General features: G+C 46.6%; 1 protein-coding gene across 1 annotated transcript; it reads right to left on the bottom strand.

The window, feature by feature from the left end:
• Positions 1 to 6,497: 6,497 nt before the first annotated feature.
• On the bottom strand, positions 6,498 to 17,411 carry SPINK2 (serine peptidase inhibitor Kazal type 2). Its single transcript, XM_073340186.2, has 4 exons — positions 17,282 to 17,411; positions 17,153 to 17,202; positions 14,505 to 14,614; positions 6,498 to 7,929 (listed from the first exon to the last, which is right to left on the bottom strand). The coding sequence occupies exons 1-4, from the start codon at positions 17,343 to 17,345 to the stop codon at positions 7,884 to 7,886; spliced, it is 270 nt and encodes an 89-aa protein (XP_073196287.2). The 5' UTR covers positions 17,346 to 17,411; the 3' UTR covers positions 6,498 to 7,883.
• Between the last annotated feature and the right edge of the window lie 2,954 nt (positions 17,412 to 20,365).

Here is a 20,365-nt window from a genome sequence, read left to right as displayed (position 1 = left end):
CACAGGCATAGACATGAGAGGAGTTATTTGTCAGGTATGATAAACAAAGCAGTTCTGGTGAAAAAGATAGTCAAATCTTCGAGATAGGTGTACCAGGGGCATCAGACGAACACAAATAAATCTCCATGGAATACTTGCAAGTGCAGGACATCTAACAAATTTCTCAGATCCATGTTTCTTCTTCTCTGAAAAGTGCATATTCAGCGACAACCCCCATTTACACTCTCTGTCAGAACTAGCGGTCAGGTTCTCCACTAGAGTGTGCCAGCCTCGCGCCATTCAGATCAATGGAGCTAGGCTGAGTTTCACTAGCTGAGGATCTGGATCTAGAACTTGACCATGAAAACACTGTCTGTATTAAAAACCTTCCATTTATGGTACAAAGTCAATTATACTTAATTGAAAGGTGTCTATAGGAGTGATTCACAGATTTACATAAGAGTACCCTGTGGTGAGAATCTCAGTGTTATACTTTTTTTGTGTGGGTGGGGAAGGGAGGATGAAAATATTTTGGCCCTTTGATCAGCAGGCTTCTTGTGGGAAGACTGAACATCATTTTATATTCATAACAGTGTAAGTGTTGGTAGCCCCCCATAAAGTCTGGCACAGGGCGATTTATATTATTCCTTTATGCAGTTAAGCAACAACCTTGGTATAGGACACTTCTGGGGACCTGGTTCATTAGGAGGTGTGTGTGCCTAAGAGAACAAAAAATTTAGACAATACTATGAGTGTTCAGTTTACAGTTATCTTTATAGTTTCGCCAGTGACTGCCTGTCATAGTAAACTCCATTCTGAAGGCATTAAATTGCCTTTGTGAGCTAAGAGGGAACTGTAGAGAGTCTAAAACATTTCAACACAAGGCAGCTAATCTACAACAGGAGCTCTCAGCCTTTCCAGATGACTGTGCCCCTTTCAGCAGTCTGAGCTGTCTGCCCCAAGTGTCACCTCACTAAAAACTACTTGCTTACAAAATCAGACATACAAATACAGACATGTCACAGCCCATTGTTACTGACAAATTGCTGACTTTTCATTTTTACTGTATAATTCTAAAATAAATCACTTGGAATATAAATATTGTGCAGACAAACAAACAATCCCCCCTCCCAACCCCAATTCATAGAGGTCATGCAGGGCATCAATTATTAAAGTGACTATCTAGATAAATAAGTGAGAAATGGCCTTTGAGTATTGGGACTAATATATACTAAACTGCAAAAGTAATTTGTGTGACCAGACATCCTCATATTTTTCCAAGCATTTCTGTCAGAGAACGTCATTTTTTCCATTAATGCAATAGCAGAGAGCTCACTAAGCCAGCCTGTGCATGAGGGAGGAATTGCAGATTTCCAATTTCTCAGAATAACTCTTCTGGCTACTAAAATTAGTTACTGCAAGTTCCATTTCTTAATGTTAACACTGACTCATCCAGCACCCTAAAACACACAAGCTTGGAGAAGGAAAGACAGAGACCACTGACTATGAATGCAGAACACATGCATGTTTGACAGGTATAGAGATTACTGAGGTGCAGAAGGTTGGCATGTAGCTATTTGCATCTCAGACACTCACAGTATGTCGCCAATCTTGCCTTAAACAAACGTTCTGGAGTCCAGTAGCACCTGGTTAATGTCTTGTTCTGGAAGACTCGCAAGGAGAAAGCAGTTGAAGGATCTTTCACAGGAAGCCAGATTCCTCCCAAGTTTCTGTTTTGACAGTAAGGCAAGTTCTTTTTTCCATTTTGCTTTGCGACAGACTGAGGGGGTAATGCAAAGCATTAAGCCACTGAGAAATAATTCCTGCGAAGTGACTTTTGTTCCCATATTTCTTATTGCATGAATCCTTGAGCACAGCAGCTGAAAGAAGGAACCGTGAGACAGTGGCAGCTGATATTTGTCACACATGTAATTGATGGAGCCCAGTCTATCATCTTGTATTACATCTTTAATTTTTGTGAATTCTTTCTCTATCCAAATTGTCCTTGGCCTTGATCCTGATCCTGAGGTTATCTCAAAGTGGTACGAGAAGATAATTAGTAAGATCGGATGCTGTAACCATTGTATCGCGTTGCAGGATGCCCCACATAGATGCAAAGACTGGATTTTTCCTTAAGGTGTGGGTAGCCTCTTAAGGTATATAACAGAAGAGAGGGAACCAAATGGCACAGCTAAGCTTTTTTCCATCTCAAACCAGGCCAGAATGTATGCAGAACTACTGGATGGGAACCACCTTACAGGGCGGCACATTTGGAATGCTAGATAACAGGTACAAATCTGGCAACCCCATGCCTCCAGTTGCCCAAGATTTTTAAGGATCTTGTATGACAAGCAAGGCTGTTTTTATCCCATATAAATTGCATACTAAGCCTATTGATTTCAGCAAAGAGGAGGGGAGAGGCCTTGAAAGGCAATAGGCTAATGATGTGAGTCGTTTTTGGGAAGATATTCATGTTGGCTACTTCTATTCTCCCCAGTAAATAGAAGGAGGAGATGCCACGTCTCTACATCCTTGAAAATTTCTTTTAATAGATAGTCCATATTTATAGAAACAATTTTGGGAAGACTAGGACAAATTTTAACACCTACATAAGTTATTTCCTTGCATATTTGAAATGGAAAAATGCTGAAACTGGTCCTTTGGATATATCCATTGCTTGTGATTTGTTCAAGTTACTGCGAAAACCAGAGATCTTTCCAAAAATACCAGCTACATTCAATAATGGTGGGAGTGATGAGGACAGAGTCTTCCACAGACACCCTCCCCACAAGTTTTTCCAAATAGAACTACAGTGTTATACAGCAGAAAGAGGCCTTCAATCTACCACAGACATTCAACTTCTGGCACCAACAGATCACTGGCTCTAATTGTTCGGGAACTTCTCTACCTTGCTGCGTAATGGGGTCTCTTTGAGCTGGATGGATCCCACACTAGGAGCACATGCACCCCAGGCACGGGAGATCACAGTCTTTGAACAGCAGGGTGTGCTGGGCTGTGCCTGCACTGGGCATGTTCTTGTGCCCCTCCACAGGAATAAAGGGATCCCTCAGTTCCCTCATTCATTCAGAAGCCTAGATAAAGGGGACTCCATAAAGGCCAGGCTATAGGGTAGGTTGTGGGATCCACTCCGAGAACCACGGTTACTCTAAGGTAAGTAACCTTTCTTCAAGTCCATGGCTCCCACAGCTGTATGCATGCGATGCACAGTGGGTACCATTGGCAGGGGCAGAGCTGTCCCCATGGCAGCTACCAGGAGCTGCAGCACTCAACGTCCACTACCTGCTCAGGTCTGGCCCCTCCGCCCCTCCCCAATTCTGACAGAGGGGTCATGGGCCCAAACCTGAGCAGCACTGCAACCCCTATGCACCAGATCACAATGCTGCTCACTCAGTCCTGGCCCTGCTGCCCCCACATCATGACGGAAGGACCCGGGGCCAAACCTGAGCGGGCAGGGAGGTAGCCCGGGCTGCTTCTCCTCGCCCCTGCCATGGGGCTGGATCCTGCACAAGGGCTCACCTGCGGGTCTGGATGGCGTTTCTGCACTTCCAGCAGCCTGTGTCCCCTCCACTCTGCCAAAAGGATTTGCTGAATGTCAGCCCCAAGACCTGCTGCAAGGATGAGGTGCTGCGGTGAGGGTCTGAGTGAGGGACCCGGCTGGGAGAGGGGCAGTGGGGCGCCCTGAAGGGCGAGCAGAGGCAGACATGACAGGCTCTGCCTAGGGCCCAGTGATGGGTCTCAGTGTGTGATTCTGTTTTGTTTCCTTGCTCTGGACAGGATTTTGTTGGAGAAGAAACTTTGGGCTGGAACCCGGAGGCACCATGCATTGTGAGTACCAGGTGAAAAATTTCTGGGGGTGTCCCTGTTCAATTCTGCAGCTGTGTGGTGCCAACTCTAGGAGACTGACAAGCAGAGCCCGTCTGGGACGTGGGATTGAGAAGTCCCTCCTGACTGTCACTAACTAAACGATTGTAATGCTGACCTACCAAGCTTGGCACCCTAGCCCTATTCTCCAGAGTATCTACCTCTCCCCACAGCTTAGTGTCATCTGCGAACTTGCTAAGGGTGCAATCCATCCCATCATCCAGATCATTAATGAAGATGTTGAACAAAACTGGTCCCAGGACCGACCCCTGGGGCACTCTGCTTGATACCAGCTGCCAACTAGACATCGAGCCGTTGATCACATCCTGTTGAACCTGACAATCTAGCCAGCTTTCCATCCACCTTATAGTCCATTCATCCAATCCATACTTTTTTAACTTGTTGGCAAGAATAGGGGAGACCCTATCAAAAGCTTTGCTAAAGTCAAGATATATCACATCCACCGCTTTCCCCATATCCACAGAGCCAGTTATCTCATCATAGAAAGTTGGTCAGGCATGACTTGCCCTTGGTGAATCCATGTTGACTGTTCCTGATCACCTTCCTCTCCTCCAAGTGCTTCAAAATGGATTTCTTGAGGACACGCTCCATGATTTTGCCAGGGACTGAAGCGAGGCTGACCGGTCTGTAGTTCCCTGGGTTCTTTTGCTTTCCTTTTTTAAATATGGGCACTATATTTGCCTTTTACCAATCATCCGGGACCTCCCCTAATCACTATGAATTTTCAAAGATAATGGCCAATAGCTCTGCAATCACATCAGCCAATTCTCGCAGCATCCTCGGATGCATTAGATCTGGACCCATGGACTTGTGCATGTCCAGCTTTTCTAAATAGTCCTTAACCTCTTCTTTCACCACTGAGAGCTGCTCACCTCCTCCCCATACTGTGTTGCCCAGTGCAGCAGTCTGGGAGCTGACCTTGTCTTTGAAAACCGAGGCAAAAAAAGCATTGAGTACTTCAGCTTTTTCCACATCATCTGGCACTATGTTGCCTCCCACATTCAGTAATGGTCCCACACTTTCCCTGACCACCTTCTTGCAAAACTGCGTCATGTGAAGGGCAGGTGGCAGTGAGGTGCCTCAAATTTGGAGGAGCGGAAGAGAGTAGATCTGCCTTGGAAGCTGATGCTTCCTCTTGAGGGTCTGAAGTTCACCTCACACTGTTTGAGGCAATATAGCTTCAAATGGGTGTCCCTGGAGTTGTTCTTACTCAAAACCACCGACACATGGCTCTTATCAAGACAAGACAGACAGAAGCTGTGGCTGTAAAGGGGTGGAATTAAACTGGCATAGGACAGAGGTTTAAGCCAGAGGGCTTCAACTCTGTCATGGGTTTAGTAGACTCACTGTTGGTACCCCACCCCAACTGCTGGCATAGCCATTCTTTCCTCTGTAGCACCCCCGCCGCTGGTCACTCTCATCCTGTGATGATCCACTTCATCTCAGGACTTGGCCCTCTGGCCAGGTCACATTTTAGTCCCAGCTCATCCATGGTAATAAATGTACAAAAGTTTTCCCAGACCTGAAGAGTAAGCTCAAAAGCTTGCCTCTCTCACCAACTGCAGTTGGTCCAATAAGAGATATTAGAGAGACCAGGTTGGAGATGTAAAAGTACAAGAGTCAAAAAAATGCCCGGATGAAAAAGATCCTCTGACCCCTCTTGGACTATTCCTCATCCTCCCCATAAGATTTAGTCCTCTGCCCTGCTCTGGGCTCCATAATTCTTACACTGGGCTTCTATGCCCCTTTCTCAGTGCTGGTAGGAGAATCCAGGCACACCTCTGCTCCGAGTTCTGGACTAGGGACCCCATATGAAATAGCTATGTCTGCTCCTTCATACATATTGCTGTTTCCCTGTGCTGCTTCTTATCTCCAAGCCCCTTGTTCTGCTTCGCTACAGTCTGAGCATAACACAGCCTCTGCTCTGGGTCCCAAGCCTTGGGCTTCTCCCTAGGTCCTCACAGCTCCATTCTCTGTTGGAATGCTGGCCCTTCACCATGGCTTCTTTCCAGGGCCCATCACAGGGATTGATTCTGTCCCTGTGACCTCCTTCTGTCTGCCTTCCCCAGGCTCTTCCCAGAGAGGGAACTCCCTACCTCCTCTCTCCTGCATATTCCCTATAGCGTCCACATCCTTATTTTATGAAAGTGACCCAGCTCCTCTCCAGTTGGGTCTAACAACAAATCAAGCCTGACACACTAGGTGCAGTCAGGTGAGCTAACTCAGCTCTCAGACACGTAACTCTTTATTCACCTATATGGAGCAAACACCCCAGCAAGGAGGAGAGAGGTGCTAAGGGACAAATTTAGTTTAGATTGTTCGGTTTTCTTGGTATGACCAGAACAATAAAAGAGGCTAATATTTTGAGGGGAATTACCCCTAACTAATACTCTAGAAGTAGATTTGGTTAAGGGTAATGCAAGGACTCCACTTGTTCTGTTTAGCTGCCATCAGTGGTAAGAGGGAACGAAGGGATGGTTGCAGCTGCTCTGTTCTTTGTGCTTTTGGGTGGTGTGGGTGGAACCAGAACATTCAGGACACTGCTATTCAAAAGCTTCTGAGCTTGGATACATGGGGCACAGGTCAACTTAGAGTGGAAGCCACACTGACACATATTCGAAGAACTTATTTTTATTGGTCTGAATTTTTGTTCCTTATTCATTAACAAGGTTCCCACTTCTGGGGTATGAAACTATTTAATAATCATCCTATAACACTAATGTTACAGTTTAACAGTAGAAATCTTGGTAAGACAACATCTAACTAAAAAAACCAAAAACACTTTTAATCCTTCTATGCAACCAAGTAACATTCTGAAACAGCTAACTTACTAGTTTATGCCTAGACTCTGCATTGGAATTGGCTATCATCTTCCTGAGCCCAGGAAGAGTCTCATTAAAGTGAATGGACACCCCAATGATGCTCTATGCTAGCAGTTCCTGATACAGCATCAGGGGCTTAGACTGTAATATGTTCCCCTCTGGGGCTAAAGTTATATATTTTAACATCAGTATCATAAGACATCACTAAGGTGGAAATGCATTAAGCTGAAGTTCTTATTTGATAATAGTGAGAATTGAATGTGGGGAATGTTAAGTTGGCACTTTGCTTTTGCTACTGACTAATGCAGAAATAAGATATTTTATTCAAAGTAAGATGGAATCATACATCAAAGTGAAAAGCGTGCATAAGTAGTTTGCAGTGTGTAGACTGATAAAAGCTAAAAATAGGTGTGGTATAAAACTTACTGACAATTAAAAACTGTGGCTTTCAACAACAGAATCAAATGGTTACAAAACAAGTTTAAGCATTGTGGGCAGCAGGTAAGCTGTATTCCTGCTAGGGCCCACACACCACCAAGAAGAATCTGTATTGCAAATTCAGTGTGGAAAAGTCAGTCCCCTGCCTATAGCAGCCAGCCGAGATCTCAGGGGAGGTAAAAGTTTTTTGTAACTAGAACAAGTTATCCTGGCTTTTTAATTAAAAAATAAAATAAACTTCATACCAGTGACTTTGCAGTGGTAGGGGATGATGTGGAACATACAGCACGCTTAGAAATTTGGTCTTCTAAGTAAAAATTATGCCACACCTAGGGAGGTGGCACACCACATGGATGGTGCAGCAATGGTATAGTATAACCTGCAAGATCCCCACATACCAAGCTGCCTCAGCTGCTCTATGAAGTAACCATGCCATCTCAGACAAATTCTACATAGATAATAAAATCAAATTAAATTCAGAAATCTTCAATAGTGTAGTATCTTCCAAAGAAAAAGGAAATATAGACTATGAGAATAAAAATGAATCTTACAGGTACATTCATAAACATGACTTCTATTTTAATAAAATAATGGTATTATGTCTATTCAAAAGTGGTATAAGAGCAAAATAGGCATTTTATTTAATCAGACTAAACTACACAGACAGCAAATTTAAGGCACGGTTTCCTCTTCAATCTGGCTTTCCTCTGTTCCATGTTCTTCAAGTTTAATACTACCGTATTAGCAGTATCCCTTCCAGCGAATTTTGACATCCCTCCTATTTTCCCTGTAACCAGAACAAAAAAAAAGAAAAAAAAAACATTAGAAGATAGATTCTAATAGAGTGGCAAACAAAACACACACTTTCCACAGTGGAATTGTATTCAGCTTCTTTCTACATCTTACAAGTAGAATCACATTCAGTGATGTTTTCAGCAAATCTTACTGCAAAACTACAATATAAAGTTTTATACATCATGCTTAAATGACTTATTAGAGAACGCCTTACTTTTGAATCTGTCATCCATGCACGACTTGGTAACAGTTTATAAACCTGAGGAGTTTTAACTTGTGATAGAGAAAGCTTAAAATGAATGCCAAAATGTCAATAATCCAAGAATATTATCTTGTAGGACAGGCTCACACTCCCTGCAAAGTATCAGAGGGATAGCTGTGTTAGTCTGTATCCACAAAAACAGAAAGGAGTCCAGTGGCACCTTAAAAACCTAACATTTATTTGGGCAGGTTTCAGAGTAGCAGCCGTGTTAGTCTGTATTTGCAAAAAGAAAAGGAGTACTTGTGGCACCTTAGAGACTAACCAACTTATTTGAGCATAAGCTTTCATGACCTACAGCATCTGATGAAGTGAGCTGTAGCTCACGAAAGCTTATGCTTAAATAAATTGGTTAGTCTCTAAAGTGCCACAAGTACTCCATTTATTTGGGCATAAGCTTTCATGGGTAAAAAACCCACTTCTTCAGATGCATGGAGTGAAAAGAGCCAAATTTAAACCTTACAAAACTGCCTGGCCTCGTCCAAAAAACCACTGGAGAATGGTGGTGGAGGGGGTACATCTTCTGAACAGTGCATTCCCATTTTAGGTGATCATTTCTCCCCCTCCCCTGCCTCTTTTACACTTGTATCCCTCTTCAGCATTTTGAAGGGAGCAAACCAGGGAATGCAAAGTTAAGATCTAACAGAGTTTTGTTTTGGGGTATGATATTAAATTTGCTTTGTTTACAAATCAAGTTTTTCTGACTGCACTGAAAATGAGAGGAATTAGAAGCTGGACTTTTTTTCCCACCTCTTAAAGTGATGAGGTTTTACAATTGGAACTGGCAATTGTGTCGAAAAAGCAGAGCAGACACTAGCTTCCATTTTGACAAGAGTAAAAACTTGTTTTAGTTAGTAAACAGGTGTATGTGAGATACAAGGAATAAGGTGTTTCTGTATAGTAACTTTCCTGACCATAACCACACTTTAGTACAATGTTGATTATAGTTTTTACAAATAATTTGTTCAACTATTCATATTGGTTAAAAAATACAAAGATCCATAGTGAATACAAGATGGAGTTTCTATTATGGCCTCTCTACCACAACAGAATCAAGCCATCTGTAGAACATCGAGATTTATTTTACTCATCATAGCAGTCAAATGGAAGATGCTCATCCTTACTTTTGAGGAATTCATGTTACAAATGGCTGAATCAGAAATCTTTTTATCTGAAAGTAACAGAGCCACTTACTGAGTTGAAATGATGATCAACTTTTCTAACATTAGTATCTGTTTATGAATACTATAAACAAAAAATTCCAACCAAAGACACAGGGCCTTCTTCTAAGTTACATTAAGGTCACTTTAGACATCTCTGGCTGTTTAAAAGAAAGCCTTATTGCAGCACCACACCAATGTAAAGGGGCTTTAGTGCAAATGAGAATAAGATCCCTAGAGTTTAGAAGATGAAAGATTAGCCACTGCCATCATACAACTCTCATCCGAACACCCATTTAAGAATAAACCAGGCCCAAACTTGCTCAGCTTTAAAAAAAAGCACAAACCTGGATTTTATGGTTAAAAGAGAGCACCGAGTGTAAAGGGATCTGGGATGTATCCCTGGTTCTGTTACGAACTTCCTGTAAAATCTTGGGCTTGCCATGCAATCTCCATGCGTCAATTTCCCATTCTGTCAACTCTCTTACAAGGGTATTTGCAGCTTAAAAGTATTGTTTGCAAAGCTTTTGTAGATCTTCTGATAGATGATACAACAGAACTGCAAAGCAGCCATTCATTGCAGTCAGAATACTATCTCTAGTTGCAACTTACTAACTCCTATTTCTTATTCAAATAGGATGTACTTACCTATCTGCGAACTCATTTCAGCCACTTAAGATATACCAGTCACTGTAAACATCTTACAAATTGCTATACAGACATTAAGTTAAATTAAGCAAAGTTGAGGGTGGCAGGTAACTAGTGCAGGAGAAAGCACAATAAGCAGAGCTCACATGGATGAAAGTCAAGCAACAAACATGTCAGAGAGTATACAAGCTTCCTGTATGAAAGTAAGAGCTCTTCCCACTGTTCTCCTTCCTGAGAAACTTGGAAGATTTGGACACTGCACTCTTCTGAAATTAAGTGACTACTGCATATATCCATAACTCTTTTTTCAAAGCTAAACAAGGGAAGTATGAATAAACATACTGATGAATAAGGATTTCAAAGTCAAAAGTTTTAAAACAAAGTCATTCAAACGATCAGTGTGCTACAAAGCAGCCAAGTAAGCAAACTGCCAAATGGGTTGTAATGAAACTTAAAAAAAAAAAAATCCACTTTCAAGCTGATACCCATGAATCTTCAATCCAAAAGACATTTTTGAGCATTTCATAAGCCATCAAATATGAGGGTTTAAGGTACCATTTCATTTATATGAAGTGTCAATCCCATAATGCACACACAAAACCATATAAAAATTACACATGAGCAGTATACATCACTAGACATCATAAATTACTTCTTAATAGACGCAGGGAAAGTAATCAGGACTTCGCTTAGAAACTTCTTTTGGATTTCTCTGTACCCTTACAAGATAGGGTGCTGTGCAGCGACCTATTTACGAATCTCAATTTCATCTATTTAGAACTACGTTGGAACTAAGTGGCAAACAGGAGAAAATTTTCGTTAAGTATTAAAGTTGAGACAACATGCAGACAATACAGAAGGGAAACAAATTTCCTTTAAGATATTCACTATATAAGTACTGGTATCAGGCTAGATTTGATTTAAATCACTAATCATTGGGAGGGTTTTTTTGTTTTTTTTTTAAATCATGGATTTTTATCCACCCTGACTGATATTGATAGTATGTCTTGAGTAGACATATTAGAGCTAGCTTTAATCTAACTCGCTCAGGTCCCAGACCAGTGAAGCTGTGTCAGCACTCACTTCAGCATGGGATAGGCCTGCAAGTAGTTATCCAGTGTTCCAGGTGGCCTTGTAGAGTCCATGCTGAAGTATGCCCTGCTGCAGCTTCACTGTTTTGGGACCAAAGCTAACTACTCGAGCAGCAATCACATTGTGACTTCAGTATAGATGGTATGAAGTGGGACAAAATTGGTGAGGTTACAGGGACAAACCATCCCGATGAGTCGAAAGAATAGTAAATATGGCAGGCGACCAGCTTGGCCTAACGGTGAAATCCTAGCGGATCTTAAACATAAAAAAGAAGCTTACAAGAAGTGGAAGATTGGACATATGACCAGGGAAGAGTATAAAAATATTGCTTGGGCATCTAGGAATGAAATCAGGAGGGCCAAATCGCACCTGGAGCTGCAGCTAGCAAGAGATGTCAAGAGTAACAAGAAGGGTTTCTTCAGGTATATTGGCAACAAGAAGAAAGCTAAGGAAAGTGTGGGCCCCTTAATGAATGAGGGAGGCAACCTAGTGACAGAGGATGTGGAAAAAGCTAATGTACTCAATGCTTTTTTTGCCTCTGTCTTCACTAACAAGGTCAGCTCCCAGACTGCTGCGCTGGGCATCACAACATGGGGAGTAGATGGCCAGCCCTCTGTGGAGAAAGAAGTGGTTAGGGACTATTTAGAGAAGCTGGACGTGCACAAGTCCATGGGGCCGGACGAGTTGCATCCGAGAGTGCTAAAGGAATTGGCGGCTGTGATTGCAGAGCCATTGGCCATTATCTTTGAAAACTCGTGGCGAACGGGGGAAGTCCCAGATGACTGGAAAAAGGCTAATGTAGTGCCAATCTTTAAAAAAGGGAAGAAGGAGGATCCTGGGAACTACAGGCCAGTCAGCCTCACCTCAGTCCCCGGAAAAATCATGGAGCAGATCCTCAAAGAATCAATCCTGAAGCACTTACATGAGAGGAAAGTGATCAGGAACAGTCAGCATGGATTCACCAAGGGAAGGTCATGCCTGACTAATCTAATCACCTTCTATGATGAGATTACTGGTTCTGTGGATGAAGGGAAAGCAGTGGATGTATTGTTTCTTGACTTTAGCAAAGCTTTTGACATGGTCTCCCACCGTATTCTTGTCAGCAAGTTAAAGAAGTATGGGCTGGATGAATGCACTATAAGGTGGGTAGAAAGTTGGCTAGATTGTCGGGCTCAACGAGTAGTGATCAATGGCTCCATGTCTAGTTGGCAGCCGGTCTCAAGTGGAGTGCCCCAGGGGTCGGTCCTGGGGCCGGTTTTGTTCAATATCTTCATAAATGATCTGGAGGATGGTGTGGATTGCACTCTCAGCAAATTTGCGGATGACACTAAACTAGGAGGCGTGGTAGATACGCTGGAGGGCAGGGATAGGATACAGAGGGACCTAGACAAATTGGAGGATTGGGCCAAAAGAAATCTGATGAGGTTCAATAAGGATAAGTGCAGGGTCCTGCACTTAGGACGGAAGAAGCCAATGCACAGCTACAGGCTAGGGACCGAATGGCTAGGCAGCAGTTCTGCGGAAAAGGACCTAGGGGTGACAGTGGACGAGAAGCTGGATATGAGTCAGCAGTGTGCCCTTGTTGCCAAGAAGGCCAATAGCATTTTGGGATGTATAAGAAGGGGCATAGCTAGCAGAGCAAGGGACGTGATCGTCCCCCTCTATTCGACTTTGGTGAGGCCTCATCTGGAGTACTGTGTCCAGTTTTGGGCCCCACACTACAAGAAGGATGTGGATAAATTGGAGAGAGTCCAGCGAAGGGCAACAAAAATGATTAGGGGTCTGGAACACATGACTTATGAGGAGAGGCTGAGGGAACTGGGATTGTTGAGTCTGCAGAAGAGAAGAATGAGGGGGGTTTGATAGCTGCTTTCAACTACCTCAGAGGTGGTTCTAGACTATTCTCAGTGGTAGAAGAGGACAGGACAAGGAGTAATGGTCTCAAGTTGCAGTGGGGGAGGTTTAGGTTGGATATTAGGAAAAACTTTTTCACTAGGAGGGTGGTGAAACACTGGAATGCGTTACCTAGGGAGGTGGTTCTAACTCTCCTTAGAAGTTTTTAAGGTCAGGCTTGACAAAGCCCTGGCTGGGATGATTTAATTGGGGATTGGTCCTGCTTTGAGCAGGGGGTTGGACTATATGACCTCCTGAGGTCCCTTCCAACCATGATATTCTATGAAAATATTTCCCCTCTCAACCATAGGCAATGCATGGGGGGGGGGGTATGTGGGGTCATGTCCCCCCCCCCAAGTTTACTGCTTGGCCTACAAGGCGGGTGGGGGGGAGGAAGAGGTGCTTTGTCCTTCTTCCACTGGGCCTGCCCCTGGCACGCTCAGCCCCTGTCCCTGGCAGCCAGGCCCGTGTGGGGAGCAGAAGGGGTGGGACCAGCTGCTTTCCATGTGGGCTGCTCTGGGTCGCTGCTCTGTGCAGAGCAGCAGCTGCCTGCAAGAGAGCCTGGCTGACGTGGTGGCCTGCCTGGCCCCCTCTGCTCCCTGCCCAGGCCTGGCTGCTAGGGACAGGGGCTGAGTGAGCCAGAAGCGTGCCAGGGGGGTGGGGAGGGGAGAGGGGCTCTCTCTCAGGCAGCCACCATGCTGCACAGAGTCAGTGACCCAGGCTACCTTCAGCTGCTGTGAGAAGTGGCTCCCTCCCACTCCCCACCCAGGCCTGGCTGCCAGGAAGAGCAGCTGAACATGCTGGGGGAAGGGGGGTGGGGGGAAGAGAGGCGCAACAGAAGAAGGAAAAAGCTCCCCCTGCAGGTAATTCTGGTGGGGTGGGGAGAGCACAGGAGCTCCAGGCTGGGCTCAGGGCGAGGATGACACCGGGCACAGGAGACATGTGGGGCAGTCACATCTTCCCCTTTAGACTGTGCCCTTCCAGTATCATCTATGCCCTCAACTTTCGTCACTCAGCCACTTTCCCTGCATAAGAAACTATGAACAGTTTAAGTCTAGAGCCCCCAAAAAAAAATTATAGTAAAAGCATCTCTGAGGCTGGGATAGCTTCATCCCACTCCCTCTTGGGGGATACCTTTCATGTTCTATAGGTCCCTGATTCTATGATAAGCTGGTAGGGTGTTGGGTCTTATCAAGCAGCGAGCAGGAGTTATGTAACACAACAGAATAAAATTCCCACAAGCCACTAGTTTTGCAGGATACATAAGTGAGCGTGCAGCATCTGTGGCTAACAGAATCCAAACTATATCATTTGCATGTGACACCATAAAAAGTATGCTATAGGAGATCAATATTTGAGGAAATACTCCTACACATACAGTTTAAGAAGTGTGAGAGAGCTGAAGTCTGTTTCAGTAACGCAGCCTGGAAAATGAAAAAGAGTCACTACTTTATGTGCAAAGTTTGTTATATTTCAGACAAAAAAAGATAGGATGTGTCCAAGTTACACAATTACCTGTTTGAAAGGCAAAGTGCACACTCATTTGGATAAGTGTGCCCATCAGTCCCACAAACTGGGTTAAAGTTCTTTGGACATCCAGGCAAACCATACAAGTAGCATTTTGGCTAGAGAGGAAACAAACTTATGAAACAGTCTAGGATAAGCAACTCCAAAACAGCATTTTGGAAACCTTTAAGCAATTTAATTGATTTTTTTTTTTTTGGATTAAGCAATTTAACAAATCCTGCCATCTTCCAATGGCATACCAATGTACTTATATACAAAATTAAAATCAACATTTCATAAAAATTTGTGGAGGGGTTGTGAGATATTGCATCACTTTCCTAGTTATGTGGAAATGTATCACTTCAGGCTTCACATACTAACTGCTCCCTACCATTACTTAGCTAAATACTTATCTTGCTTAACAGTCAAGGGGACCTTAATCAACATTGCTAAAAAAAGGAGTGTTTTTTAACCTTGGGATAACTAATGCACAGCAGCTCTCCCAAAATAGAAGTACAGTGGAGACAAAAGGTTTTAGTTTTTGCACGAAATAAACTCAGAAGTCAACCCAAGTTGGGTGTGTAAGGCTGGCCTCCACAAATTTACCTCCTGGTAAAACTGAAGTGCTTTGTCTTCACTGTTGTTTTTACCTCAGGATCATTCATGCACTTCAGTTACCCTGAAAGATTAAAAAAGCCACCACAGCATTTTTAGCAGTGAAGACATAGAATCATAGAATATCAGGGTTGGAAGGGACCCCTGAAGGTCATCTAGTCCAACCCCCTGCTCGAAGCAGGACCAATTCCCAGTTAAATCATCCCAGCCAGGGCTTTGTCAAACCTGACCTTAAAAACCTCTCAGGAAGGAGATTCTACCACCTCCCTAGGTAACGCATTCCAGTGTTTCACCACCCTCTTAGTGAAAACGTTTTTCCTAATATCCAACCTAAACCTCCCCGACTGCAACTTGAGACCATTACTCCTCGTTCTGTCATCTGCTACCATTGAGAACAGTCTAGAGCCATCCTCTTTGGAACCCCCTTTCAGGTAGTTGAAAGCAGCTATCAAATCCCCCCTCATTCTTCTCTTCTGCAGGCTAAACAATCCCAGTTCCCTCAGCCTCTCCTCATAAGTCATGTGTTCCAGACCCCTAATCATTTTTGTTGCCCTTCGCTGGACTCTGTCCAATTTATCCACATCCTTCTTGTAGTGTGGGGCCCAAAACTGGACACAGTACTCCAGATGAGGCCTCACCAATGTCGAATAGAGGGGAACGATCACGTCCCTCAATCTGCTCGCTATGCCCCTACTTATACATCCCAAAATGCCATTGGCCTTCTTGGCAACAAGGGCACACTGCTGACTCATATCCAGCTTCTCTTCCACTGTTACCCCTAGGTCCTTTTCTGCAGAACTGCTGCCTAGCCATTCGGCCCCTAGTCTGTAGCTGTGCATTGGATTCTTCCATCCTAAGTGCAGGACCCTGCACTTATCCTTATTGAACCTCATCAGATTTCTTTTGGCCCAATCCTCCAATTTGTCTAGGTCCCTCTGTATCCTATCCCTGCCCTCCAGCGTATCTACCACTCCTCCCAGTTTAGTATCATCCGCAAATTTGCTTAGAGTGCAATCCACACCGTCCTCCAGATCATTTATGAAGATATTGAACATGGTCACTTAACAAATCAACAGCGTACTGTAAGATGGAATCCATTCAAAATCACATTCGCATAACATTTTAGGGCCAGAATAGGAGGTTTTATAATGAGAATAAGCTATCTGGAGCTAGTTATCTTGCTATAAAATCCTACCCTTAAATTGTTAGTCAACACAGCTATGTTGGTCAGGGAGGTGAGAAAGCCACATGCTAAATATCCCATGCTGACCTAACCCCGGCTGTGGGCATAGCTAGGGCAGCGGAAGGAGGTTTCCAGCAGCCTAGCGGCTGTGGCCCAGGGAGATGGTGTTCCTACACCAAGGGGAAACCCCCCCGCAGGCGCAGGCCCTGTCCGCATTTCAGGTTAGGCTGGCATGGCTACCACGCAGTAACTAGTGTAGACGTATCCCTAGCTGAAGCCTCAACTACCCCGCTGTAAAATCTTTATCCCGACGCAGCTAGCGGGGGTCAAGCTCAGGTGGGAGGAGGGGGACGCGGAGCACTGACTACAGCGAAGGAAGCAGCTACCGGCCTGGTCTCCGCCGGGGTTACAACGCGCGGCGGCGGCTGAGGGGCCTCGGGGAGCCAGACAAGCCCCGCCAGCCGGGGCGCAGGGCAGCCTCGACGGAAGCGCCGCCGTACAGAGCCCGCAAGGCGGCGAGAGCCCCAGCCAGCCCGGCCAGCTGGCGGCCCGCTCCCCGCCGAGGCGGGCCGGGCCGGACCAGGGGCTGCCCGCGCCCTACCGCGGGCAGGGCACCCCGGCGCTCAGGGCCCGGCTCCCCAGCGCGGGCTCCCTGGGACGGAAAGGGGGGGGCGCACCCGGGGCTTGCCCTGTGCCGGGGGGATGGGCACGGGCCCCTGCCCGCAGGCACCCGCCGGGGGATGGTGCCAGGGCGGGGCGCTGGGAGGCGGGCAGGATGCTGCGGGACGCAGCGGCAGTGCGGGGCACTGGGGACCCGGGGGTGTTGGGCGGTGCCGCGGGCTGCCCCGGCCCCACTCACCCAGGCGGCGGCGGCGGCGGCAGCCCGCGCGGGCGGCGGCAGGAGAAGCCCTGTGAGGAAAGAGGAGCGCAGTGTTACAACGGCAACCGCCCCCGCCCCCGCCCCCGCCCCCGCCTGGCCGGCCGGTACCTGCCAGCGCCCCGCACAGCAGCAGCAGAGCGGTCGCGCGCACGACGCCACAGCGCACCCCCATCTCCGCACCCAGCGGCCGGCGGCGCGGGCCGCCCGCTTATAGGGCACGTGCCCGCTGGCGTCACAACCCGCCCCGCCCACCCTGCACCACCGACCACGCCCCCGGAGGCCCCCCCACGGCGCGTCTTAGCTCGCCCCGCCCACCCTGCACCACCGACCACGCCCCCGGAGACCCCCCCACGGCGCGTCCTCGCTCGCCCCGCCCACCCTGCACCACCGACCACGCCCCCGGAGACCCCCCCCCACCCGGGGGATGGGGGCAGGGTCAGTGGTGCCCATGGGAGTGAGGAGAGGAGGTGGGGCTCCTGTGGGGTAGGGGGGCTGGGATACCAGTTGGGGTGGGGTGCTGGCTCCAATAGGAGTAGGGGGGGGGTGGCTCCTGTGGGTGGGGGGATGGTACAAGGAGAATGGCGGGGGGGTCAGTGGCACCGGTGGGAGCAGTCCACAGGGCAAGGAGCCAGCAGGGACCTTGCTGCCGGGCTCAGCTTTCCCCCCCGGCTGGCTTGGGTAGAGGCATCCTGGTGCACCCCCCCACAAAATTCAGTGACTCCCTTTGTGAGAGATGCCAGCTGTCCAAGTCCTTATACAGTCCCTAGCACCTCCCAGCCATCAGTGCAGCCGACCTCCTCGCACCCCACGAGGCAAGAAGGCACGGTGCCCATTTTACAGAGAGTAAGCTGAGGCACAGAGCAGATGACGTCACATGCCTAAGCTCACAACAGGGAAACTGTGGCCAAGCCAAGAACTGAACCAAGCTCTTCTGCATCCAAGTCCATACAGCATGGTCCTGCACTGCCTCTCTTCTGAGCAGCAGATGGGGGTAGTTGCTCAATGCTGTGACAAGTGTGACATTTTATTATAGGCAGGACTGCTAGCACCACTCATTATTACGGTTGCTTCCCATTATAAGACCCTGTTTTCAGTTGTATGCAACAGGGGTGGCCACATTTTCTGAGCCACATATGACAATCTTCAGAAGTTTGAGAGTTGGGGCTCAACTGCCGGGGCTTCAGCCGCACAGGAGGCGCCTGCTGGGGGTCAGGGCTTCAGCCTCATGCCTGCTGAAGCCCCAAGCTTCAGTCTTCTCTGAATGTAGTAGCAAAAGTAATCCACCAGCCCCACTACTTAGATCCATCCCATCTTGGTAGATACTTTCCAAAGCCAGTAATAATGGCTGGAGTAATTTTAAGACAACAGCCAAGGATTGAATCATAGCATATCAGGGTTGGAAGGGACCTCAGGAGGTCATTTAGTCCAACCCCCTGCTCAAAAGCAGGACCCATACTCAATTAAATCATCCCAGCCAGGGCTTTGTCAAGCCTGACCTTAAAAACTTCTAAGGAAGGAGATTCCACCACCTCCCTAGGCAACGCATTCCAGTGTTTCACCACCCTCCTAGTGAAAAAGTTTTTCTTAATATCCAACCTAAACCTCCCCCACTGCAACTTGAGACCATTACTCCTTGTCCTGTCCTCTTCTACCACTGAGAATAGTCTAGAACCATCCTCTCTGGAACCACCTCTCAGGTAGTTGAAAGCAGCTATCAAATCCCCCCTCATTCTTCTCTTCTGCAGACTCAACAATCCCAGTTCCCTCAGCCTCTCCTCATAAGTCATGTGTTCCAGACCCCTAATCATTTTTGTTGCCCTTCGCTGGACTCTTTCCAATTTATCCACATCCTTCTTGTAGTGTGGGGCCCAAAACTGGACACAGTACTCCAGATGAGGCCTCACCAATGTCTAATAGAGGGGAACGATCACGTCCCTCGCTCTGCTCGCTATGCCCCTGCTTATACATCCCAAAATGCCATTGGCCTTCTTGGCAACAAGGGCACACTGCTGACTCATATCCAGCTTCTCGTCCACTGTCACCCCTAGGTCCTTTTCCGCAGAACTGCTGCCTAGCCATTTGGTCTCTAGCCTGTAGCTTTGCATTGGGTTCTTCCGTCCTAAGTGCAGGACCCTGCACTTATCCTTATTGAACCTCATCAGATTTCTTTTGGCCCAATCCTCCAATTTATCTAGGTCCCTCTGTATCCTATCCCTGCCCTCCAGCGTATCTACCACTCCTCCCAGTTTAGTATCATCCGCAAATTTGCTGAGAGTGCAATCCACACCATCCTCCAGATCATTTATGAAGATATTGAACAAAACCGGCCCCAGGACCGACCTCTGGGGCACTCCACTTGACACCGGCTGCCAACTAGACATGGAGCCATTGATCACTACCCGTTGAGCCCGACAATCTAGCCAACTTTCTACCCACCTTACAGTGCATTCATCCAGCCCATACTTCTTTAACTTGCTGACAAGAATACTGTGGGAGACCGTGTCAAAAGCTTTGCTAAAGTCAAGAAACAATACATCCACTGCTTTCCCTTCATCCACAGAACCAGTAATCTCATCATAGAAGGCGATTAGATTAGTCAGGTATGACCTTCCCTTGGTGAATCCATGCTGACTGTTCCTGATCACTTTCCTCTCATGTAAGTGCTTCAGGATTGATTCCTTGAGGACCTGCTCCATGATTTTTCCGGGGACTGAGGTGAGGCTGACTGGCCTGTAGTTCCCAGGATCCTCCTCCTTCCCTTTTTTAAAGATTGGCACTACATTAGCCTTTTTCCAGTCATCCGGGACTTCCCCCGTTCGCCACGAGTTTTCAAAGATAATGGCCAATGGCTCTGCAATCACAGCCGCCAATTCCTTTAGCACTCTCGGATGCAACTCGTCCGGCCCCATGGACTTGTGCACGTCCAGCTTTTCTAAATAGTCCCTAACCACCTCTTTCTTCACAGAGGGCTGGCCATCTATTCCCCATGTTGTGATGCCCAGCGCAGCAGTCTGATTGCTGATGAAAAAGCCAGCGGGTTTTCCCAGGTTGGACTAATTTGAACTTCAGTCCCAGTGTATCTTCTATATTTTCCAAGGTATTCAGTCTTTTTGGACTCTTGCTGAAAAAAGAATATAATGAAGACATTAAATTTATAGGCTTTTTAATGTCTTTTGAAGATTCTGCAGCTCG

This window comes from Lepidochelys kempii, chromosome 4 (assembly GCF_965140285.1).
Source record: "Lepidochelys kempii isolate rLepKem1 chromosome 4, rLepKem1.hap1, whole genome shotgun sequence".
Lineage (NCBI taxonomy): Eukaryota > Metazoa > Chordata > Testudines > Cheloniidae > Lepidochelys > Lepidochelys kempii.
Note: the sequence above shows the minus strand (reverse complement) of the source record. Positions and strands in the feature narration are given on the sequence as shown.